Source organism: Aplidium turbinatum, chromosome 4, assembly GCF_918807975.1.
Source record: "Aplidium turbinatum chromosome 4, kaAplTurb1.1, whole genome shotgun sequence".
NCBI lineage: Eukaryota > Metazoa > Chordata > Ascidiacea > Aplousobranchia > Polyclinidae > Aplidium > Aplidium turbinatum.
Genome location: NC_137475.1, coordinates 18,131,822 through 18,158,968, shown reverse-complemented (window position 1 = coordinate 18,158,968; position 27,147 = coordinate 18,131,822). Strand labels below are relative to the sequence as shown.

The following is a 27,147-nucleotide window of genomic DNA, read 5'->3' as shown; positions in this document are numbered from 1 at the left end:
AACCTTGTATGCAACGGCTAGGCTAGTCAAGACTAAGCTCAATACTAGTAAGTTTGTCTCCAAAGCAATACTGTTAAGTTTTTTTTTAAATACAGCTTAGGAATCAACTTTTCAATAAAGTTTGAATGCATTTTTTCAAAATTTGGGGTAAAAACATGCTCAGAACGCACCAAATCTAATGCGATTTTTCAATTTTTTCTGGGAGACCCCACAGAAGTCGTTCGCCTTCGGCGAACTGAGCGGCGGGCTTCGCCCCTCCCCTACTATTTATTGCAGCCCCACTGCTCACACACAGCACCAGCCGCCACTGTGTAAAACCATACCAGCAATGATACTAAACACATTACCCTTAAGGACCAATGGTACACATATGTACCATAGCGTAACTTCTATTTGAAATAAAAAAAAAATTTTTTGTCAAATATCTCTTTAAAATCAAAAATGGGAAAAACCAACTGAAAAAGGTGATCTGGTACTATGACACTTCCTCAAATGGGCGATCTACCTAATACAGAAAGCAATATCACTAAGAAAATAAATCAATAGCTTTTTTTCCTTGGTCTGAACCTTAAAACATTATTTAATTAATATGTAATATTTCGTTTGTTTTTGGTCCAGTTGTGCTGACATCTATTGATATTGTAGGCTAATTTTTATTTCGACTCAGTTGTGCTGACATCTATTGATGTAGGCTAATTTTTATTTCGACTCAGTTGTGCTGACGATGCCTAATGGAAGAAAACCGGTTTCACAACATAAATTAAATCTTATTGAAATACTATTGTGAGTGTTAGCCTGGTCAAATGTTTTAAGGTTCAGACCAAGGAAAAAAAGCTATTGATTTGTTTTCTTATACCTCTTTAAAGTGATAAACTTGTAGTAAAAATCATCAATATTTCAATAAAACATGTCTCAAAAGTTTATGGTCCTCAAAGGGTTAACGTCTCTATCTTATTTGTTTCCTGACTCATCATTAATGCGTCCGCTCCGAGAGCCGTCCAGGCGTCTACTCACCCAACCACTCAGCAGGCACACCTTACTTACATGGAAAATACCTACCAGGGAGGCGAGGGACTTACTCTGATCGAAGGGCCCCACCGCTGTAGATGGTAATCTGTGGATCTAAAAAATGATGGTTATTGGCTGCCTCAAGCTTATCTGCCTGTCTCAACTTCCCTCTTGCTGATGTTGGAGCAGACTAGGAGATGGGGTGTCAAGATCGAGAACTAGCGCGTTTTGGTAGATTGATCCTAATTTAATTTGAGTTTGTTTGTGTGTGTGCTTCTTCTTGATGCCCTCTTGAAGAGGGAACCTTCTTGTGAAAAAGGGCCACTGCAGTCTTACATCTCATTTGGCGGAGATGCCAGAGAGGGGCGACCAGAGGAAGGGTAGATTTCGCTGACCCCAGAGTCTTCTTTGTATGGGCCTTTGCAATCCTGTCGACCCAGGGCGAGTGAAAGGACGGAGAGGGACGGTTAAAGATTTCCCGCTGCAATCACTCTTCCGGCATCGGGTCACTTCAGATGAGTGAGAGGGACGGGTTAAAGATGGGTTGTTACGCCCTTGGCTGTCTAGAATTTTTCAAAGGTGTTCTGCGACCTTACTGAGCTAGTGAGACCCACCGCTGCAATCAGTCGTCCCTACCATCGAGGACGGCTGAGAGGGGCGGTTGAAGAGACAGTCTCGACTGGTTCTTCTTTCTTTTGACCGTAGGAGGATGTTTGGAAGGAAGGGAAATGTCAGATGACAAAGGAATGTTATGCTTTTGTGTTATGTGTTGTATTTTGTCATGATCACCCACATGGCTTGGATAGTGGACCGTTTTGTGTTCCATATACATGTGTTTCCAATATCCAGAGATATCTTCTTTTGGATGATAGTATGTTTGGCGACGCTCATCGTGGTCAAAAAAAGGGTTTGGATCTTTTTTTGTCCTCGAAGAGGATTGATGTGCCTCATTTTGTAGCTCACATTAAACATGGCCCATTTGTGTCAGATTTCGGTGGCGTTTTCTATAGAAAAGAGATGGCGAATTCTGTCGATGCGGCTTGTTTGAAATTTGGATTGGATGTCTACCATGTTGATGATTCCATCTTTGACAGAAGGGAGTGTTTTGCTTCTCTGGAGTAGTTCGTGAGGTGAAGGATACCAGAGGAAGTTGAAAAGAAGTTTGTTGAGGTCTTTGAGGTGTTGTTTTGTAGGCATCAGCACTCTACTCAGATGCAAAGTGACGGGTAACATGAGAGTGTTGATGATGGAGATCTTCCCATAGAGAGAGAATCTCCGTGGTTTGTGAATGTTGGCGATGGTCTGAGTTTTTTGATGGCGGTCTGCCTGTTCATTTTGTCCAGTTCTGTTTTGTTTGTTCCTGGCCAAGTGCCCAGGATCTTGATGTTGTTCAAGATCGTAGCTTCAGGAAAGAGCTGTTGAGCTTGGTGGGCCAGATCAGGTTTGGACGCCTGGATCTGGGTCTTTCCCTGGTTCAATTTCTGGCCGGACATGGTCTAATACAAGGCTAGTTGTCTGTTGATTTCTTTGAGAGATGGACTATCCCTTGTTATGAATGTGGTGTCCGCATATTGTTGTATTTTTATTATCAGCTTGGAAAAGCGAAAACCGTTAATAAGTTGTTTTTCTCTATGCGATGGGTGAGCAACTGAACACGTCAGCACAAATTATGAAACAGAGCATGCCGAGGGGGCATGCCTGTCGAATGCCCCTTTTGACGTTGATTCGTTTGGTTAGGGCTCCATTCATTTCTATTTTACTTTTTGTTTTGTTGTAAACCAAAGACAGGTAAAATTCATCATCATGGGTTTCACGCCGAGTTTCTTCAAGATTTCATAGATAGGTAAGGGCATTTATGACATATGGGGTACCCTTACCCAAAAAATTGCAACAAAAAGTTTTTCAACTGATTTGATTAGTATTCGGTGTCAGTATTAACATATTCAAAATCTTAATCCAACTTCCGGAAAGTGGTTATTTTCAAGATAGCTTCCAAGATGGCCGCCAAACCATTAAAATAACAATAAATTGACCATAACTCGGTCATCATACGACCAAAACATGTAGTTTTGGTGTCTGTATCTAGGTTTTTATACCCTATGAAATCAATGAGACCATTCTCAGAATTGTTGAATTATCTGTCTCCAGTGCTTGAGCTTTTTTCGCCTTTTTTAAAGATTAGCTTCACTTTTGCATCTCTCATGGAGGATTGGAGGGGGGTCATTTTTTTCTCAACTAGCAATTTGTAAGCATTTCCAAAATGTTGTGTTTCAGGAAATGCCAGCCCGCGAAAATAATGCGCCTAGACCATCGTATCCGCGTGCAGAATCTTTGTTCAGAGAGTCGATGGCGGTTTTTGCTTCTTTTAAAGTTATCCGCTTGTTCAGATGTGCCTTCGTTAATTTTGGCCTCTCCCAGAATGTTCAAGTATCTGTTCTTGAGGGTTGATGTCGTCTTCTTCACCCCATAGGGTGATAGAAGCTGTGTACTTCTTTGGGTATGTCATCTTTCCTGATAAGAGTTGTGTTATTTTTATCGTGTATCTCAGTGATAGAGCTGCTTCTACAATTTTGCTCCTCTGCTTTGGAGAAGTTTTTAGAGGGTTCTTCATCGCTTATTGGAGTTGTTCTGAAACTGATTTGAGATCCGATTGCTTTGTCTGAAAAAAAAGATACTGGTTGAGAAACTGATCTCCGCTTGTTCGAGGGCACGTTTGGAGTCGATGTCTTGGACTCCGATGTGTTGGCAAGGAGGTTATCCAACTTCTCAGTAGCTGAAGAAAGGGTGCTTCGCATGGGGGTTTTGGGGTTGTGTTTCCCTCCGTGGCCCACGGTGGTAAAGCCATCATCGCCCATGGTGGGGTTCTTGCGCTTCTTTGCCCTGTTTTTTCGGAACTGTGATCGTGCAGCTCCGCAATCAGGCTTGTGAAAACCTGATGACCGGCAGATAAAGCAGGTGATCTGTTGCCTGGTGGCAACGACTCTGAGTCGTACGTTTTCCTCATTTTAAGCGGGAAAACACGAAGCTTGGCTTGCAGGTTCCTCGCAAAGAAAGCGGCCTCCCACTTTTGGCAGAAGCGTTCCGCGCGTCTGCCCAGAGAGCGTTTTGACTTCCTCGTAGGTGCCTGTTCCAGAGGCTCATTTGTTTATTGTTTCTACGCACGCGTCATCTGATTTGTTAGTGCTTTACCTGCGGGAAGGCGCCTTCTCAAAGGTAGAGTCAGCACTGTTCACTTTACTTTTCAATCATTCCAGTTTTCTGTTATTTGCCGTCCGGATGGCTAAAATCTTTTGGTGTTACTGCTTGGTATTTGTGAAAGACTATTTTTAATCCTTCAATCAGAAAATCAAATCAACTTCAAAAATTGTGTGTTAAAAGAAGTCTTAGAAAGGATAGGGAAACTTATGTTACAAGCTCTCTAAATTTAAGTCTCTGTAAACAACTTAGAGGGACGAACCAGTGCCCCTTTTTCTGGTCGTCTTGGCGTAAGATAATTTCAACTGTGTGGGTTTTATTACTTTCATCTGCCGTTTGTTACTTTTCATGAAAAATATCTTGAGTCGCTTCTAAAAGATTTCATAGTAGGTTACGATTAAAAAGTTGTGTGGCCCGAAAACTCATGTGTAATCGACAAAGTGGCCCGCGACCGCAAAAAGGTTCGTCACCCTTGGTTTAGAAGGTGGTTACAATCAGCCTTTAGAATGGCCAGGTTTTCAGCGAGACAGAGGCCACAATTATTGCGACCACCTCCACTGTAAGGCCGAGCACAGCTGTGGATAGACCATGTTGTTTTAGGATCAACACCCCTATCCTTGAGGTCCCAAACTGCCTTAGATAGTTCTGTGCTGTTTCGTTTAAACCTATCCATGAAGGAACATTTGTGATTGGAGAATCGTTCTTTAAAAGTCGTTTCACAACAACCAATGTAATTTAGAACCTTTAGGCCAGTATGGTTCCCAACCTGGGGTCCGTGAGAAAGCATTTGGGGGTCCATGATTACCTTGATGAATTTTTGAAAAAAAAAAACGAAAAGCGCTCTTTTTACTTTCATTTCTCTCTTTAAATGCAAATGTGTCGAGCTCACGCTCGCAAAAATGAACTGTACCGGTATGCATTAAAATAAATCTATGCTACTGCCTACAGTGTGTACATTGACCTTAAACTACATCTACCACAAGGCATGTCGATTACCGGTATTTATCAGGATTGGCTCGTTTATTACGTAATAGAAAGCATGCGGTGCAACCAAGTTTATCTCATAAGTTTCGGCATGGCACTTTAGGTCTCCTTAAATATTCAAATACTGCTGACATTTCTTGAACAATTCATTCATTTTCTTATTGGAGCAACTGTTTTTAACCTGATATTTGCCACAGGAGTCATAGCGGCAATGCAATATGACACAATATAGTAGTTGAGTAGCATAATTATTACAATAGTCAATAGTATGTTAATTGAGTTTCAGGCAAAATTTAGGTAGGGGTCCGCAGAATTAATAATTTGTCTAAAGGGGTCCGTGACAACAAAAAGGTTGGGAACCACTGCTTGGGCCGTTATCAATGGTGGCTTTGTAAATAACGGCCTTCTGCAAGCATTGCCCATTTAAAGGACAATCTTGTTTCACCCTGCAATTGCAACCAGGCTGAGATGGTTCATTATCAGCCTGCAATATTGATTTATTGTGGGTGGATATGATGCTTGCAACTTCTGATGATCCCCCTTTTAGGGTGAAACAGGCTGTCAAGGGTGTAGTGTAGACTGTAGAGAGTAATAACTATATTTGATGTACATACATACATAAATGGCAGTAGCGTAGCCAGGAACTTTGAAAGGGGGGGGTTTTGACGACCCAGCGGCGGGGGGTCTGGAGGGCCTCCCCCAGAAAATTTTGAAAAGTTACTTTGAATTTGGTGCATTCTGAGGGCATTTTCAACAAAAATGTGGGTATGAATATTCCTGTAAAATGGTGCTGTCCGGTGGCATAGCAAAAGGATAAGATCATGTTTTCTTCGGCATTTTTCGGAAATAAAGCTAAGTCCCTATGTTTTCTTGTTGCTAATTCCTGGCTGAGATGTTTGAATGTTTGGTATTGGCAAAACTCGCTCTTTTCATGCAGTTTTGTATAAAATTAGGCAATTTTTTTTAGACTGAAAGCATCATTCTCAATATCGTGACGTCACACGCGTGCCAAAGGGAGGGTTGCAACCCCCAACCCCCCCCCCCCCCCCTTGGCTACGCCACTGATAAATGGTCCTGCTGCCTGTATCGTCTATCAAGCTATCGTCATTCATTCAAACATTGAACAAAAATTGTTTGGACTCACAGGATGTAAATTTAAAATAAGATTTAGAATCCACGTAAAGTCCTTCAACAATCTAAAATACAAAAACGAAACAGAACTTTCCAAATTGATCTGGTCTTTGAACAATCATAACAAAATATTTATAATCAAATGAAAAATTATCGCCAATTCAAAACCATACAGATATGGATCACGAAGATGCGACTTGTGCTTTCATTGTTACAGCAAATCCTTCATGCATCAACAAAAGAGACGAAATAATTTCAAAGTGCATTTATAGAAATAAATTTAAATTAAAAAGCTACAAACAGTTTAAACCTCTTATACCTTCGCCTTCGTTTTCAATCATTATTACCCAATTTATGTTGATAAGTTACAATTTCATCATGCGTGTCAATTCAATATTTTATACTGTTTTTTTTTTTGTTCATTTGGGATAACATTTTTACCATTTGCTGCTACGTCATAATTAACAACTGTTCGCTATTTTTGCCGGTAAACAATTTTGGACTTAGTCATTTGCGTTTTTACTTGATTGCTTTTCATCAGTTAGTTGCATTTTAACTTTTTCCTGCTTACTTTTTTTCAGTGTTGCGCCTGACGATTGTACCTAGCATGAAACCTTAGGTATAGCGCATAACTTAGCCATTTTAGTTTTTGTAATACATACATTAAACAACAACATACATACAACAACATAACAACATACAGTACATAATAACATAAATAAATAAATAATACATAATGTTTTTAACTTCGGCAGTTTGAGCACTCTGGCAAGGTGGGTGAAAGTACCCAAATGTGATTCCTCGCGTACCGTACCACAAATGGAAAAATCACCACGCTGCATTACTTTTGGTTGTTTTCTTTCCACAATGTTAAGAATTCAATTAGCTAAAGCAGCGGTCAATAGCTTTGTGGCATAAATTTGTGGTGCGTTACTAATGAGCCCAGCCTCATTAGCGAAACAGGCGTCTATTGTCTATCGCTGTCAATTCTTGCTACACTCGACTACCGAGAGACAAGATTTTAATGCGAAATGAAACAATGTCATAGCAAAGAGTTTTGCGTCAAAACGAAATATTACCTACTCAGTATCTTATACGCTTCACTTAAAATTATATTTACGACAGAGAGCTTCTATGAAATTTATTCAATTTATATGTCCGCAAACTTAAAGAATTTTACAACGTTCGACAAAGCCGTTACAAAGTTTGTTAGGCTATCTGTTTGAATCGAACAACTTTTTGCAGAGGTGGGCATCCGCTACTTTAGAAGTAGCTCGCTACTGCTACTCGGGCTAAAGTAGCTCGCCCTACTGCTATTTCCCCCGCTACTTTTGTGTCGACGTTAAACTTGCATAGGAAGCACTTTGTGGCGTCAAAATGACCTTGAAAACGAATGATATCATTCGTTTTTCAACGTCTTTATAGAAAACACGTTCTAGCTAAAATTTATTGTTACGCTTTTTTCAAAAACACAAGCATTTCAAAATGCGAGTCGCTGAGTCCTGCCCGATTTGGCTTCAGCACATCTTTTCCAATGGAGAAAAAATTCTCCAAGGCAATACTGGAAGAAATGGGGGTGTTGTATTTAATAAAGAGACATTTTAAATTGGCACTAGGAAAGTTCAAGGACTTGCTTCTGTCTGAAAAAAAACCCCCACAATTGACTTTTTTTCTGTACCGACGTTTCATGCGATGACACCAACACACCAAAAAATTCATTCTCGGAGAAAAATTTATAAAAACGAATCAATAATATTTCACTTTAAACTGGAAAGTAGCGGGTAGCGGGAAGAAATGTAGCGCCTCTCCGCTACCGTTATATTAATAAAAGTAGCGACATTACTGCAACCGCTACTCCAACAAAAAATGTAGCGGCTCCACAAAAGTAGCGCACAACTGCTCACCTCTGACTTTTTGTGATATTTTTTGTAGTTAGTTATGCTTTTTGCAAATAGCTATTTGAGGCTGTCTGCAATGGTTATTGTTGTATTGCAGGTGCACACATCAACCCTGCTGTCTCCCTCGCGTTCACTGCATTTGGCAAGCTTCCTTTATACAAACTTCCTCTTTATGTACTTTCACAAATGATTGGTGCCTTTGTATCGGGAGCGGCTGTCTATTCTGTTTATAATGGTAAAACTATTCTTTTTGCACAAAACGTTATCTGTTCACGTTTCACAGTGATGTAAGAGCTTATAACAGTCACGTAGCCAGGAAGAAAATGTTAAGGGGCAAAAAAAACTTTTGGGGTGGGGCAAATATTGTAATGTTTGAAATAAAAAGTTTGTTTAACAATATAGCTGCTGAATGGAGCCAAGCATTTATGAAACGTCATCTAACATGTAATACAATGGCATTGAAATGTTGTAATGGTGCCGGATTTACCATTAGTTGTACCATTAGTTGTAATAGTGTCGGATTTACCATTAGACTAGAAAGGCAGAAGCCTACAACTTCAAAATTTAGTATGGTTTTATGTAACTCAAATAAACTTTTACCCTCTGTTACAGTATCATTTGATGAAGTTTTACTATAGATTTGGGCTAAAAGTACTCTCAGAATGCGCAATTTGAGGAAATTTTCTTTAAAATTTGTTGATGGGTGTTCCCCAGACCTCCCACGCTGCCGGGCTTACTGACATGTGCAAAATACTCATTAGCCCCCCCCCCCCGAAATTCTGTGTTGGCGACGTCTCTGCTTGCGTGCATATTTCTCCATCACTAATAATTCACCATGGTATCAGTGGTTGTTTGAAATACTCGTCTCTATGGCTATTAGGGTAGAGGTTAAGGGCCTCAAATGGACAATAGCCTATGCCCTATTTTTCTCTAAATCCTGCCTTGGTAATAGTATTAAGAATATATTGCTTCAAGGGGTAAGACAAAATTATGGGAGATCGATCGCTCCCCCCAAGCTCCCCGTGGCTTCGTCTCTGCCATATAGTACTTATGTAACTTCTAAGTAAACTTTGGGCCAAAGTTTACTAAACGTGACTACTTTCTGCGTTTATTTTGATAGTTAAGCTATAAGCTATTTTCGGCATTACGACATTTAATAGATTCCTTCAATTGAAGTGTTACCTGAGTAATGAGTAATTCTATTCTGTGTATTAAATGCAAGTGTTGGGTGCACAAGAGATGTTCTGGCATTCATGGAGGGTTGATGAGTGGGATGCTGTATGATTGTAGAAGATGTAAAGGTATTAAAGGTAAAGGGGGGTCCCATACTTGATTCAAGTGTCGGGTATGAGAAGATAAGGTTCTCATTGTACTAAGCCTTCGGCACTAAGGAGAGTAGGGTGGCCAGTTCCTTTCTCTCGGCCGCCTTTACTTCAGCAACTACGCCCACCCAATTTATTACACCCTGGGTAGAGGTGAGCGGTGTTTTCAACAACCAGCTGAAGCCGGGAGTCGAACCAGGTTTGCATAATTGGAAAGCCAACGCCTTATCCGTTGCGCCATCCCACCGCTTTAAAGGTATTATAGTTGATTAAATATACGAGAAAAATGTGAAATTGGGATGTGATGAGGTAGAAGTTGTTACGGAGTTTTTCTATCTTGGAGATATGCTAGGAAGAGATAATTGCACCAACAGAGCAGTGACGGCAAGAATACGTGCGGATTGGAAAAAGTTTAAAGAACTATTAGGCACACTTTGTGGCAGAATTCTTTCTCGCAGACTAAAAGGAAGATTATATTATAAGGCGTGTGTGTAAGAAGCGTGATGTGTTATAGAAGTGAAGGCTGGGCGATAAAGAAGATAGATATCAAGCGAATGCAAACGACAGAAATGAGAATGAGGCGAATGATGTGCGGCAAGACACTTCTTGACAAAATTACAAATGATGTGGACGGATGTTGAGGATATTGGGTAGTACTTGCGTGGACATCGTTTGAGATCATAAACAGGCAAGCTGTAGTTCTACCCAAATTATGTCGTTTGGATATGTTGAACGAATGCAGGATAATACTTTGACAAAGCGAGTTTAGAATGAGGAAGTGATGGGAAAAATGAAAAAGGAAGACCCCAAAAAAAAACATGGAAAGACACTGTGAAGGATGACCTGATAAAATAAATTTAAAAATTGAAGATGCCAACAATAGAGGAAAATAGAGGAGCCACTGCAGACAACGGGTCAACCCTGATGTTTCGGGATGAAGACCAGGCTTCTTTGAAGCAAAATGGAGAGAGACAGGAGTATTGCCTGCATACCAAGAAATAATTTATCCCTTTGGAAAATACATATATGATGATGATGATGTTCGCCCTTCGTTTCCGAAGATGGCCAATGAGACTGAGATCAAACTTTTTTAGTGTGGGCTTTGGTCAGTGAAGGCTACATGAGTGCGGAGATGGCTGATGAGGCCTATCTGTGCGGTGAAGCTTCTACTGCAGGATGGACATTGGAAGGATGGTTGGCTAGGACCAGGGTTGTTTGAGGCTCGGGCCTTGCGATGTTCTCGTTTTTTGACCGCAGATAGCGTACGATGTTTCTCAGCTGATTCTGCGCCTGTATGAATAAGACTGCGCCATATTGGTCGTTCTGCGGCTAAGTATTCCCACGAATCTACATCGATGGCGAATTCTTTTATGAAAGCTTTTAAGGTGTCTTTAAAGCGTTTTCTTTGACCACCTACATAACGTTTACCGTTAGCGTATTTGTAAAACCTACTGTTGGACGGCACCATAAGGCGAAATTGACTAATCAGAAAGCAGCAAGCGATTCACACTTCTCCCAGGAGGAGAAAATTTCTCCTTAGGAGAATGAAGTTTCTCTGACCAATCAGAAGGCAGTAGTAAAAGGTTGCGAAAAGCAGTGGTTGAATGCAAGTCTTTTCAGTTTGAAAATTGAAAGTATTGTCGTCCTGAATGGAAAGTGCCACAGCTTGTGAGGTTTGTATGAAATATGTCGTTTAGCTATGAAAATTGTGTAGTTTTGAGCGACAATAAGGATTCGAGAGAGGTACGAGTACAGGCAAAAAAGGAGGAGTGGAAATATTGGTTGCAGGAGTAGCCTACAGTAAAAGCGCAAATACTGCATGGAATATTAGGACAACGTATCCTAATGTTAGAAGATTTGCCTTTAGAAAAGACTACATATGTCAGCACAACCAGGCGTTCAACAAAGGAATGCAAAAAGTCAACACAAAGTAAGTTGTTGCAGTTAGCCTATATAGTTCTGTAGGCTGTAATCACTTGTGTATCCTTGGCTATTTTTTTAATGTTGAGTTTTGTTACAATAGTTTTTAGAGTTTTTTTAATCAAAGGTCGAAAAACCTTCACTGAATTTGAATAGCTCGCAATAATAGCCTAGAATAAAAAGCATGTAAAAATTCAGTTGTTGAAGATAATTGCAAGAGAATTTAGCCTACCCTGCTTCCATTTCATTTTTTCATGTGTAATATACTCCATTTTTGTTTGTTTTAATAGGTGCCCTGCAAAGAGGAGTGTTAAGATCAAACGCATCACAACTGATATCAAAAAGAAAGATCCAATGGTGTCCTTTTTTCCTTGTTTTGTTACTTTTAAGGAAAAACACAACCACACTTTGGAGTCATGTGCTGCATTAGAGAAACTTTAAATTGTGCCTGACACAAAAGTAACTGATTGATGATATCGAGTTGAGTTTGGTGCATTGTTGTCTGTTGGTTAACCGTACCTGTTACTGGCGTAGACCCTATGGTCTCGCCCTCTGCTAATTCAGCAATTTCACATAGAAGCAGTGACGCTAAAAACCTGAGATTTCATGACTTTTACTTTTTTTTCTTGCCCAAACTTTTAATTCCGATTATGTTGGTATCGGATAATTGTGAAGTTCACAATAAACCTTTTGTCACAGCCAGTTATAAAATGCAAGAAATTTGATGATATTCAATAGCTTGATTGACAGTTTACTATTAGCGTGCGGTTTCATTTTGTGTCTGTCAGTCATAACACGACGGCGCTAAAATTCCATTTCCTACCCAGGCGTTAAAATTCGTCATTTTTACATTGATTCAACGTCGATTTTTCTGTCTGGGTAGGGAGTCGGTCTCTGACGCTATACGAGTCATTCTTTGTTGGCAGACATCAATTAGGAAGGTAATCTGTTATTGGCGCAAATTGCTTTGTAGTGCAAAAAGTGCATGGAATACTGTTTGCACAGAAACGGAAAAACAAAATTGATGAAATTCTGTGTTCAATGCAAAAAGACTTTCAAAATAAAATGTGAACTGAGAAATTTGACCAAGAAATGGCGAAAATAGGTCAAAAACCCAGTCTTTATCACCTTTTCTACCTAAAATACACAATCACGAATATGATTTGCGAAATAAATTGATTGAAGTGATAGATAAGGCTTTTGACTAACGGCATACTTTTTCCCGTTGTTATTTGATATCAGCCGACGGAGTAATTAGCAGTAAGACAGACGTAGACCTGATGGTCTCGGCCAGTAACTCTTGCCGCCAAAAGGAAGCAGTAACAGATAGGGTTAAATAGGACTTCATCAAGTTCCATATTTTTCCACTTATCGTAAACCGGGGCTACATTGAACGCTTTTTGACTTCAAAATTAAGTGCATCAGCGGTTTCTTAACCTATCCGCGCTAAATTGCAATATGTTAGGGGGACCAACTAGGTCTCTAAATAGCACAAACAACATTCAGTTTCAATCTCAATCTTAACCGCTTTTGTTGAAAAATGTCGGTGTTCAAAGTAACCCCGTAATCGGGGTTACTTTGAACAGACGTGAATTGTTAACGTTTGTTCAAATTTGGCTGTATATGAGGTTACTTTAAACACATTGAAAGTTTTTAAAAAACCTTTTTGATATCAGTACTGTAGTAGATTGACAATAAGCAACATATTTCACTGAAGAGAACATATTTACACGAACTGGTACACGAATTGGCAATAGCAATTATGATGCTACAGGAAAACAAGAAATATGGCTCAAAACAGTTCATATCAGCATCGGTTTTGTAACTACTTGCCCCACATGTATTCTAAGTCAGGAAATCGAAAAATATTTCTGTTATTGAGAGGAATAGCTTTGGGCTGTACTTTGACAACATCATCCCACTCATAGAGCATCTCATATTTGGTTTGGGGCCATCTCCATCCGTTTCGATTACACTTTGTCAATGTCGATATCACCGCTCCTTCGCTCTCAACACTTGTCACTTTACCGGGGAAATGTTGCCCTTCGTATTCAACAATTAGCCTATGTACTCTCCAGTTGCAATATATTTTTTATTAGATCTTTTTGCTTCATTTTTTTCAATATCACTATCAGAAACCGTATCATCATCTGATTTCGTCCTCATACGACTCATCGCTATCCGATTCATCTTCACCGTCCGTACCGGTAACTGCAGTTGCACTTTTAGATGTGCCTGCAAAAATATTTATTCAGAGCAGCAGTGCAACGAAATCGTAGCTTTTTGCAAATGGTAATGAAGTTGTTAATGATGTGCTTTCATGGCAGAAATATTTTAGACACCAATACCAGTTGGCCTACTGGTACATAAAATTAAGTTATTTAACCTTTGCAATAAGACTAAAAAAAAACAGAGGGTTCTAGAAATAAATGAATGGTTACTGCTATGTGCTCTGATGCTCAACTGCTTCTGCTATCTCATCACATGTGATGCCTTTCCCTGGAATGACATTGATCTTCTTTTTTCTCTTCTTTGGTCTGTCCTCATCCCTACCCACATCACTCTAAGCACTTCAAGAACTGCATCTGACACTCTGCGAGCTGTGTCGGTACCTGTACTGGCATGGCCATTTTCATTCAAATCATAATTTGGAAGCCGTTCCAACACTTTTTGTGGATCGAAAGGATGAATACCGCATTTTCGAAATCCACTTTTGACGTTCAAAGTAACCCCAGAATACTGTTCAAAGTAACCCCATCTAGTATATGACCCAAGCTTTCCAAAACTGCTACAAAAAAACTCGATGTGCATATTGATATAACTTGCTTATGACTTACCCTGCAATTGATAAGAAGGTCTTGCCCAAAAGGGTTAAAACCACTGACACACAGTGAAGTATTCTTACCTTGCCAAAACTGATTATTTCCCTCAAAATCGAGGATGAAAGCAGAATAGTCTCAAAGCAGCAATCTTCTTTGTTTTCGAACAGACAAGGTTTTCAGAAATAGTTTACCAGACACTATTTACAAGTTGACTGCTAAACAGAAAAATAAAACAAGCAAAGATACGTTTTTAGGTAAACATAAAATGAACAAATAAAATAAAAAAAATTGTTCTAAGTTACCCGGCGTTCAAAGTAGCCCCGGTTTACGGTAAACCATAACAATATAGTTTGTCATTAATTTTTACGCTTTCTATCAAACCAGGCAACAATAAACCACTAGACTGCAGTTATATTATTTGCTCATACACCCACATATTATGAATGGAATAGCCATTTGGGGCTCTACATACAAACTACAAAGCATATATCGAAAAACTACAAAAGTTGCAAAACAAAGCAATCAAAATAGTTTCTGGAGGGTTGTGGTCAGAACACGTTACGCCATACTTCAAGCAGGTAAATGTTCTAAAAATAAAAGACATTTACTAGAGATTACTAAATTAATGTTTAAATATAACCATAATTCTTTACCCTGTACTTTTTCGAATTACTTCAAAAAAACATAAAACGTTCATAATCGCTCAACTAGATGTTCAATCAAAAATGATAGCCTAATTACTTTGTTCCTCTGTATGCTACTACAAGACTTCAACGAAGCATCAAGTATAGTGGAGTAAAAATATGGAACTCAATCCCACTAGACATTAAAAAAAAATCTTTTGACTCATTTAAAAAATTTTCCAAAAACTATCTAATTGCAGAATATTAAAGTTAATGCAGTGTAATTTACTAATGTGGACCGATACTCTTTAAGCTTTTAATCGTTGACTATCAACACCTAATATTGGAACTTGAAATTTTGACATATCATGGATGCAAGTTTGTTTCTGTCTTGACTCTTTGTTATTTTTCTTTGTTTTAATTGTGTTCGTTAAGCGTGCTGCATCATTTAATGATTTTGCTGTTATAATATTGCACAACAAAATAAACCAATCAATCAACTGGAAATCGTGACACCCCCCTTTTCAGGGATAATATGCGTGTCTGCGACCGCAGGGCACCTGGAGCCAGCTTATGTAGTGTACATGAAGTTCTACTGTATATATACGCCCCCTAACACCGCATTATCTGCATCTTATAAGGAACTGACTGCACCAGTTCGTTAAAAAAAAACTAAATTGAGTGCACCGCAGTTCCAAGACATTAAAACATTACAATGTGCTTTTTGCGTTCGGAGGTTCTCGTGGGTTTCGTTTCGAGTTGCTATTCTTAATTGGAAATAGAACGAAACCAAGACAGATTTTGTGTTGTCTCATAAGCAAATGTTTAAACATTGAACGTGTTTCAGCCGGAACAAACGCGAAGTTGTTTAATACTTTTGTCTAGACGCAGCTTAGCTAGACCTATAAAACGTGGCGGAAGACCAAATCCGTATTTCAGATGTGTGCTGTACTTTTAGATGACCTTCAGAAAGTAGCTACTAGGCAGGGCCAGATTTATCAGTAGGCAGAGTAGGCAGTTGCCTAGGGCGGCAAATTATTGGGTGCGGCAAAATATACGAATGTAGCCTACGGTAGGCCATTACATTGATAATACTGTACGTGAATATAATAATTCACAACAGATATATTCTGATGTATAGCAATTAATTAATATGTTATCACATCACACACATTTATAAACAGTGCGGCAAGTCATGTATGGCAAGTCATCGCCCCTAGAGTACTTCACGCTTGATTGGTTTTCAACAATATGTGCTGCTTATCGGTTCTTTTAGTTATCTGTCTCGCTTAGTATGAAGGACTAGGCTTTGTCTGTGCAATTTTTATTAATCTTTGTTCGGTTTGTTTCACTGTTAGTAAATTTAAAAGAGCCTAGAAAAAATGTTTTTAGTTAATGTTAGGTTGATGGAAAAGTTGCAGGCTATTTTGTGTAGGCTACTTGCCTTGATGCTTCAAGTAGGCTATGTAAACAAGCCAAAAAGTAAGACTAGTTTACGAAAGAACTTTAGTTTCATGAAGTTTTATAAAAATGGCGGCATTGAAGACAAATGAGAACAAGTGCCTGTGTTGTTTCGAAAAATCGAAAATCACCATCGAAAATTTATTTTTGGGGGACGGCACTTTTCTCATCTGCCTAGGGCAGCACTTAGGCCAAATTCAGCCCTGCTACTAGGAGGTTATACTTTCAAGCCTTAAATGGATTTGAAATTCACACTTAGGCTGCAAGCTACATTGGATAAGTTGACAACCATTGCAGCATTAGGCCTCCGTCCATTCTGAAAACTTGTAAGGAAAACTACTTTTACGTTTCAGCAGCAAACAACACTTCAAACTTATTGCAAAAGTCAGGACTAACATGGGTTTTAAAACAAAGTGTTGATGGGAAGCCAAATAATAAGCCTAATTTTAAGTGTTTCACACTTCATCCACGGCTGCCAGGTATTCTTCAAATTCTCAGGTATGTTGCGATAAGATTTAGCTTTACTTGCAAGTTCAAATTAGGCCAAAAATTCCAAAATTATGATCCATCAATAACAAAACAGTAGCATTGTTCACACTTCATCCACGGAGAATAAGGGTTTTAAGAAAAAGCAGTTTATTTCCATTAAAATCGTTTTGAAAGTTTTTTTCAAAATCACTTTCCCTAATATTCAAAAATTGTAAACCTATCATTTCAATCTCACAAACTCTCACTTCAACAAAATCTTTCGTGTTGTCGGTCGTGTCGTCTCGGTGATGTTTCGTGGCAGGTTCTGTCATTATGGGGTTAGGTTCTGTCAGTAGTATATAGTGAGTTTTATCCTACGGATTGGTGCTTGACGTCACTATGACATCACGTATGACGTTGCTGGATCGATGACATCATTCGATGACGAAACGGGGATAACGACATCATGCGATGACATCAGCTGCCTTGTTGTGCGGGCTTCATAGTGTAAAGCAAACACCAATCCGAATCGGATTGGTGATTGACGTCACAATGACATGACGACACCGAAATGACGACATCATGAGATGATGTACATTGTGACGTCGCACTTGAAGAAGCTGGTTTGACGACATCGTGCAATGACGTACATTGAAACTTGAGACAACGATGTTTGGATGACGCCATCATGGAATGACAGTTTATAGAAAACCAACAGGTGACGTCAGGACAATACGTGACATCACAACCACCGAAGCACATTGAACAGCAAAGTGACAAGACATAACGGGATATTAGAAACCCACATGTTTCGTCGCGCGAAAGTATGACATAATAACCAAGATCATGTTTCATCAAGAGGTATGCGACATCATATTCAAACATGACATCATGAGATGATGTACATTGAAGCCATGACGTCGCACTTGACGAAGCTGGTTTGACGACATCGTGCAATGACGTACATTGAAACTTGAGACAACGATGTTTGGATGACCCCATCATGGAATGACAGTTTATAGAAAACCAACAGGTGACGTCAGGACAATACGTGACATCACAACCACTGAAGCACATTGAACAGCAAAGTGACAAGACATAACAGGATATTAGAAACCCATATGTTTCGTCGCGCGAAAGTATGACATCATAACCAAGATTATGTTTCATCAAGAGGTATGCGACATCATATTCAAACATGAATGTAAGGGACATATTACACGAGCAGCAGCAACAAACGCCCGAGGGCTCATAAACACAGATATTGAAAACCAAAGTTGAAAAGATATGCAGCATACGCTGATATTAAACCAACAAAGCAGACAGTGTAAAAACGATGCAATGCGACACAAAACAAATGGATTAAGATGAATAAACAGTCCCATGTAAACTGCTATGAAATGCATGCAAAGACGTATTTATTACAACTCAATAAAAAGCAGATATTAAACAAACGAAGCAGACATTGTGAAAACGATACAACGCGACACAAGAAAAAATGGATTAAGGTGAATAGGCAGTCCCATGTAAACTGCTATATTGGTATATCAGTGATTCGGACCCGAGTGGTAATGCATCAACGGTTAGACGTGGTAGTAAAACCCATCCTAAGGAAGGGTGAAACAAATATCGAAGATTTCCACGCACTCGCAATTCAAAATATCCCGTGTCCAGGTCATAATCCGGATCAAACGCTGATAACCAGTCCAATTCATCAGGAGAGACCTGACCATAATAATCGACAGGGTCTAGGTCAAGGAAGGGCTGAGCGTCTTGTAAAATCTCAGCCTGAAAAGGGGGTATGTCGGGGTCTTGATCGAGGAAGGGCTGAGCTTCTTCTAAAACATCAGCTTGATGAGGAGGTGTGTCCTCAACCGCTCCTGGATCATCCTCAGCAGCAGGGTCCAATACGTGATCATAAGAATCCACCGGACTCAAAGGGGGAGTCCAACTCGCAACCGGAATGTGATCAGACGAATCCAACTCAGTCACATCAGAATCGTACAATGAGTCGGACAATGACATTGCAATTGTTGATTAAACAGAAGATGCTAGTGACTGATGCAAGGCCGGTATAAATACTCAAAAAGATCAAGATTAAAGCAAGCCTTAGGCGTTCCAACAACAAGGCCAGAAGGGATAGAGTTAGCACCAGTGGTACGAGAAATCGATGAATACCAAATACTGTACAGAACAGAAACAAAAAGCAAATGACGTACAGACTAAGAACAGAGTTGATGTCATCCATCAAGGAAAAGCTAGCCAGTACGAAATTTAAAGCAAGCCTTAGGCGTTTAATAACAAGGCCAGAAGGAGTGGACTTGGCACCACTGGTACGAGAAATTGATGAATAGCAAAATGCTGTTCAGAACAGAAGGAAACAACACAAAAGATATTTTGACAAACCCGCCGGAAGCGAGCAAGGTGTCACCACTGGTTCAAGAAAAATCAATGAATAGCACAGCCCAGAGTTCTTGCATGCACAAATAGCTCACGGGCAAAACACATTTCAAGCATTTTTTTGATGCAATCACAGAGCATTTGTAAAAAGGGAAAAAGAAAGACTGTGGGGTCAAACAGAGGTAGTTAAAAGCAGATGCTTGTAAAAATATAACAAAAACTTGCACCATGTATCAGTGTGAAGAATGCGGAAAAATGTTCAAGAAAGAGTTTAATTTGTACCGGCACTTCAGACAAGCACATTCCAACCGTGGTACCCCATTCCGTCAGGTTAGTGAAGCAAGCAACGGGGCAGAAGGAAGGGAAAGTGAACAGACACAATGCGAAGTGTGTGGAGTGGTGTATACAAATCCATTCCAGTTGAAGTTCCACCAGGAACAAGCACACTCTGATGTCGCAACCGAATATAGGGTTGAAGAAGCAGACACCCCAAGCAAAGGAAATGATGGTGAGCGATCAAAATTCATGGAAAGACATTGGTCGAGTATAAGAAAGAGAAGAAAAATTTCCAAAAAAGTCATGAGCGTATACAACTTTCCCCTGCCACAAAATTTTACAACAGTCACGGATACGGTGCGCGGGGAACTGCAAGAAATATATTCAAACGAAAAAACCCAGTTTAAAGTGACATTCAGCTTTGGATTTCGTCTACGCCACATTGGAACAGGAGAAGAGAGGTATTTCCATCCATCACAAAACACGACAGTGAACAGCACTCCTTACCTGATTAGAAACATTAGAGACTTTGAGGAATTCCTACATGGAATCGAAGATGTGGATTATTTAGAATGGTGTCATAGGCAAAAACCATCATCAGGTTGGTTTGTCCAAGAAATTGTCAACGTGACATTTTACGTGTACCGCGTGGGCAATTTCCTAATAGGCAACCCAACGCAAATTTCTACCCACATCAGAAATAACAAAGGATTGTTGTCTTTGTCACCACCCAGCGGAGGTCAAGACAGCTTATGCTTCTTTCGTTGTATGGCTGTCCACAGAACAGGAAGACGCAAAGACGTGGAAAGGGAAACGAAGCTGCTGCAACGACAATTCATGGAGGTACCGAGTGAGACATTTCCCGGGGTCAAACTGGAGGACATTGGGTATTTGGAGAAATTATTTAACACTAACATTAAAATATATACATTGCAAACAAATGAAGAGGGTGAGGTCTACGCCGAGCTCATAAAGCAAAGTGTGAGGGAAAAGATGCATAAGACAGAACCATCGCTATGCTTAAATTTAAACTGCAAACATTTCACTTTCATAAGTGACTTTGCTATGTACTGCAAACTATATCAATGTCGTGTTTGTGGTGAAGGATTTGATAGGAATTGGAATATGATTCGACATGAAAAAACGTGTAGAGGTGAAGTTAAAATGAAGTATGTGGGAGGGGTGTTTCGAAACCGGGAAACAGTATTTGACAAACTGGAAGTCCACAGCATTACCACCCCACCTCAAATAAGATTTTACCCTTATAGAGCAACGTTTGATTGCGAAAGTTTTTTTACCGATGATGATATGCCTCAAGCGACCAAAAGCACACACTATACTGCCAAGCACAACTTGATGTCAATCAGTATAGCGTCAAACGTCCCCGGTTTCGAAACACCTCACTGTTTTATTTCACAAGGTGATTCTTTTGCGCTCGTGAATGACTTCATGCAAAGGGTGTTTGAAATACAGAGACAAGCCAACGCCGAAATGAAAGAGACATTCTCCGACGTCTTGCAACAAATCGAAGCAAGATTAGAAGTGTATAAGAATGCGGAACCGGAGGCTTGTCGAAATGGAAAACACCCCTTTCAAAAAGTCATTTACGAGCTCGAGCGATTTCTTCAACAATTACCTATTGTCGGCTTTAATTCGGGGCGATACGACGTCAATGTCATGAGGCGGTACCTGGCAAAATTTTTTTATGACAACGACACACCACCACACATCATCAAACGAAACAATGATTACATGTGCATATCGACAGACAAAGTGAAATTTTTAGACTTACGCAACTATTTGGCACCAGGATTTACTTACAGAAATTTAATTGCGGCGTACAATTGTACAGAACAGAAGGGATTCTTTCCCTATGAATGGGTCAAAGATCTCCGACAGTTGGACGAGAGACGCCTCCCACCTCACAGTGCGTTTTACAGTTCTTTGAAAAAATCAAACATTTCAGAGACAGAGTACCGGTACTGCGAGCAGACATGGGGAGACAAGCACATGTCAACCATGCGAGATTTTCTTGTATGGTACAACAATTTAGACGTAGTGCCTATGCTCAATGTCATTGAAAAGATGTTTGATTTTTACAAAGAAAGATGCATTGACATGTTCAAAGACGCCATTAGCGTACCAGGGGTTTCACAGATCCTGTTAATGAAGACAGTCGATCCCAAAATTGTATTTTACACATTCGGTCAGGAACAAAAAGACATCTTTGAAATGTTGCGAAACAACATAGTCGGCGGGCCATCAATCGTATTTCATCGACGTCATAGGGTGGGTGAAACAAGAATTAGACAGGGGACCGAAATTTGTCAGTCAATCCGCGGATACGACTGCAACAGTTTGTATTTAAAATGCCTGGCTTGCCCAATGCCAACAGAATCGCCTGTTGTACTAAAAGAGAATGCAACAGAATTCACTGTCGTTCGACCCAGGGGCGTGTGGTACGGAAAACTGGCGCGTGAATGGCTTGAATTTATTGCACTGTGTGAAAATCAACACATCAGGCACCAGTTCAACGGAGGGGAAGTCCGACTAGGGGCACGGCGTATCCCAGTAGACGGATTTGTTGCCGAGAGGAGTCTGGTCTACCAGTTCCATGGCTGTATGTTCCACAGTCACGATTGCCGACTGACAGCATCAGTTGAAGTGAATCCTGTAAACGGAAGGTCAATGGCCGAGCTGAGAAGTGACACAGAAAGCAATCACGTGTACTTGACCGACATAGGATACACCGTCATCACAATGCGCGAATGTGAGTGGCTGTCCATGCGACGCCAGTCCCCGATCAAGGAGTTTGTAAAGCAGTTCAAGTACCGCACCAAATGGCCAACAACACAAGCCGACGTGCTTGGTGAAATCGAGCGCGGTGATTTATTTGGCATGGTCGAAGTCGACATTGCGGTCCCTGATCGACTGTACAGACACTTTGATGAAAGGAGTCCAATATTTAAAAATATCGACGTCACAATCGATGACGTGGGCGAACGCATGGCCACATTTGCCAAACGAATGGGCGCTTTGAAAAGACCTAGACGCACCCTGATAGGAAGCATGAAAGGAGAAAAAATACTGTTGGCCACCCCGCTCCTGAAGTGGTACATGGCCCAAGAGTTGGAGGTCAGCCGGATCTACCAGGTGGTGTGTTACACACCGTGCAATGCATTCGAGTCATTCGCCGCCCAAGTCACGACTGCAAGACGCGAAGGTGACCGAGTTCCGGAAACAAAAATAATCGCAGACACTTTTAAATTGTTGGGCAACAGTGCATACGGCAAGATGGCGACGCGAAAAGAAAGGTACATGACTAACGAAATATGCAATGAGGAGAAAGTGGGAGAGCTGGTGGCACGGCATCGCTTCCGGGCGCTCACTCCTCTCACGGAAGAAGTGTACGAAGTGCAATGCAACCCGAAAGCGATCGTCATTGATCTGCCATTGCATATTTCCTTCTTTGTATACCAATACGCCAAATTATTTATGTTGAAGTTCTACTACGAATTTATAGACAAGTACCTGCACCGTAAAAATTACCAATACACTTACATGGATATAGACAGCGCATATCTGGCCCTGAGCACTGCGACCCTCGACGAGGCGGTCATTCCAAGTTTGCGGCGTGAGTTTTATACAAACTACCACAAGTGGTTGCCCTCACCGGCCTGCGATGCCCACATGCAGGCATTCATTGACGTAAAAACAAACGGCGGTGAGTGGGTCGGCGGCGAAGATTGTTGCAAGGCCAGGGCAATCTATGACAAGCGCGAGCCAGGGCTTTTCAAACTAGAATGGGTCGGGGATGAAATGACCAGTCTTTGCAGTAAAACGTATTACTGCGAAGGGCCAGGAGGCGACAAGCTCTCTTGCAAGGGGCTGTCAAAACACCAGAACCCGCTTACGGGAGAGGGCTTCCACAATGTGCTAACAATCGGGGAAACGTTATCGGGAGCAAACACAAGTTTCAAAGTTCATGGTGCTGACATGTACACGTACACGCAGAAGCGAGGTGCCATCTCCAACTTGTACATTAAACGTCGTGTCGCCAATGACGATGTCACGACATCACCACTGCTTTTGTAACCGGCCTGCAGGGCACATTATGGGAGCTATATAACTGTGTGTATTTGAATCACAATCACAAAGCATGCTGTCGAGTCAAGCATACGACCTCGAAGAGCAAGCCAGAAGCCATCAAACAAACGTTGATAACGTCCCCTACGCATCCTGTTACGAACACCTGATGGAGGCGCAAAATCTCTTTGAACGTGCGGCTGAGCTCAGAAAGGAATCGGCCAGCATCCGCGAAACTTTCAGCAAAATTATGGACGAGGGTGAATGCGGAGGCTTTGCATTCACCGGTCACATGCGTCGCGGTCTGTTGAGCGTGCGATGTGGCAACGTTCAATTCAACGATGCCCAGCTGTGGCAGGTGGCCACACAGCTTTTTTGTGACAATCCCTACTTGGTCTTTGCCCCGAAAAGAAAGACCAGACCCTACCTGCACATTATATTCTGGGCGACCGCTAGCGAAGATGAAGACTGCCAACACAATGAGCGCATCGCGGCAGTCAAGAGCAAAGTTGCCGAAATGAACATAGTCATTCGGTTTGACGTCACCACCGTATTTGCCCCAAAGCAATACCTGACCTACCTTGCTGAAAAAACCGAAGAATTTGCGGTCGTCAATCGTGACGGGGAGTGGGCCGACCCGGAGAACGCCGAGCAGTTCCACAACGCCGTACAGATTGTCAACGATATTCGGAGCAAACTCGGAGAACCCAAGGCCAAGCGGGGGGCCGTCTAATTTTTTTTTTTTTTTTTTTTATTAATTAAATGCTTCGCATTTAAAATATGTATATTTTATTGCAATAAAAAATGATTATTGATATATTGTTCAATGCGTGCATCATTTTCTGTGAGAACATCTGAAAAGCATCCAATTATATCGTCTTTCGACCAACCACGACATCTGTGCAGCACATAAAAAACGCAATAAAAACCGCAGGCTTTGCTAGAAGGTCCTTGCAATCGCGTCGAGTTGAAGCTCCAGTCGTACGGCTTCATGAACTGGTAAAATTCCTTGTGCAGAGGCGGGAGACCGACAGGATCGAAATATTCTCCAGTCAGCTTGGAATCGATCAGCACCGCCACCCAGTGTTGACCGGGTTTATGACTAGGGTCAGTATTTACAACGTAGGCCTTCGGGGCATCGTGCTTTTGACGAAGGAGATGATCTCTGGGTAGCGTTTCGCAAAACACAGAGCTAGAATGCGGGTCACTTTGCAGGATGGAGGAAATCTGAAGGGTGTTCATGCCGAATAGTCAAAGACGACGTTGCGCGATCGGTCAATCTGAATCAGGTTGTCGAATTCGGCGTAGACCACGATGTTGATTGTAGCGGGCAGGGCATTGGCGAAATGAATTTCCAATCTTAGATTCCCATGTTTTATAAGATCCATGTGAGGGCCGTCATTGGACATTGCGGGGGTTAGATCAAAGGCAAACAGAGTGAAACCGCGCGGATAGGAAGCCAGGTCGATGCTATTCCCACTGTCCGATCCGTGCTTGTTTGTTCCGGTGAAAAGGGTCATAAAACTGCGCACCACTTGTCCGTTTGTAAAGTCTGGTTGCAAGGGGCGTGAGGGTATCTGTTCTGCATCACGATAGAGTGATAAAAAGTTGATGTTAAAGTGCTGGAAATTGAAAGGATTTTCAGCGATTGAGCCGTTGAAGGCGCTGTTTTTGACGCAACCGATCACGACACGTCTCGGCAGGGCCAAGAAATAGATTTTCCTTACTGATGGACATGTTGCCGGTAGGTACGGAAAATACCTTTGTTTGTACACGTCTGATGGGATACTTCGCCAATCCCTTCTGGAGGGCTGCCGCATGTCCAAGAGCAATGCCAGAGTTGAGAGTGACGGTGCGCACGTACAAGGTGACGTCCTTGAACACGCTTTTGAAGTTGTCTTGTGCCGCCATGAGATGAAAGGCTTTCTTAGATTTGATGAGCCGTAACTTGACCTGCACCCCATTGATCAGATAGCGCTGTTGGAAGGACATGTCCAGATGCAATCTACCAATCATGTCTATTGTTTTGCTCTCGGCCGTCAAAGCCTTTCGCTTTGTGAAGCCTTTGTTTGCGTCGGCTCTAGAGTCGAGTTGACCCGGGGTGTCATCTGCCCACACGGATGCGCTCAATTGTGACGATTTCGCCTCCTTTTCATAGCTGAGCAAGTTTTCAATGTAAGCGCGATACGGGTATGTGTTGGTGGACGGTGTTATGAGTACGTTGTTGAGGCTCATGTCCACCTGACTCCATAGCGAATCCAGCCAGTTGTTGACCGGGCCCACGTCAGCATCCGCCGCAATATCGGTTCCGGCGTCATTCTTAATGCTTGCCCTAACGTGGAGAAACATGTTCGCCAGATCCAGATAATCACCCCCGCTCCCAGGCACGAGAAATTCCACAGGACCGTCGTCCGAGAGTGTAGACATCGGACGATACTCGACCCATTTGCCATGATCGATGCTCGTTTGGGTCGGTGGTACTGAAAACAAATCCAATTCACTGTTTGTACACTCGCAAGATTGTTCGTGGATGAGCGCCGACATTATGCAAAGATGTCAGTTTTTTTTGACATCCTACGCTTTTTATTCTTAATCGGAGCTGCCTTTCCCCTTTTTCTCTTTCGTACCCTTTCCCCTGGCGGAGGAGAAGGCATGGCCATGCGCAAGAGGCTGGAGCCGGCCTCTTTACCACGAGCTATGGCAGACTGTTTGAGATCTTCTCCTTGCAAAACGTCGCTGGCAATTTGAACACCAGAACGCAACGCTTGCTTACCGACTGCTTTGGCCCCGCTCTTGAGCAGAGGTAGAATGGCTCGACCCAGACCGGAAAAGATGCTGCCCAAGCCGTAGCCGCGCTGATTGGGTGAGCCTGAAAAGAAGGGGCTTCCGTTCCCGACTTGCTGTGTGTAATAGCGTTGGTATGCGGCACGGTCACAGCAATACGTTTTTCGCATGGTTCAGATGTGGGCGAGTCTTCGTTTGCGCAAATGCAGTGTCACTATCGCTTTTCCTTTTTGGAATGGTACTTTCGCTCCGGTGTCGTCCCTTATGTCTATGCGAATCGTCGAGAAATTCCTCCTCTGAATCAGATGATAGTGGACTTTTGGAAGGACCTTGTGAACCGTTTCGCCGTATCTGCCTTCGGGTGTGACAATGCAAAGGAGTGGGACCAGACTGTCTCCGACTACGCGTGGTTCTAGTATGTCGCAATACACAAACAGAGAAGACGGTGCCTGTTTCAAGTCGAATGCCCTGATGCCTTCAGTGCTCCGATCCAGTGTGTTGCTTTCGAATCCCAAGATATTTTTCAGAGTGTCGCTTACGGCAAGTTGTCTGGAGTCGTTGGCGCTACGACGTACTGCGGTGCCTTCTGTTTGACGTGGAAAGCCTAGTCTCACTCTTCCTGTTGTCTTATTGAGTGTGAATAGGAACGGTGGTGTTCTTTCCGGTATGTTTTCCAAAGCACTGTTTGCAATAGCTCTGAAAAGTTGCTTTGCCGAGCCGTAGTGACCTGCTTCGATATTTATGCGCGTGCTGACCCCCCGATTCGTGT

At 41.6% G+C, this 27,147-nt stretch overlaps 1 protein-coding gene across 7 annotated transcripts in view; it reads left to right on the top strand.

Moving 5' to 3' along the window:
* LOC145769666 (aquaporin-3-like) overlaps positions 1 to 27,147 on the top strand; it is a 138,441-nt gene that overhangs the window by 85,894 nt on the left and 25,400 nt on the right. For 6 of the 7 annotated variants that reach the window (XM_082581338.1, XM_082581340.1, XM_082581336.1 and 3 more), the window contains exon 4: positions 8,314 to 8,451. The exons of the other annotated variant lie outside the window; for it this stretch is intronic. In XM_082581338.1, the coding sequence (XP_082437464.1) occupies positions 8,314 to 8,451 (138 nt within the window). The remainder of the gene's footprint in view (positions 1 to 8,313; positions 8,452 to 27,147) is intronic. 7 annotated transcript variants of the gene reach the window in all.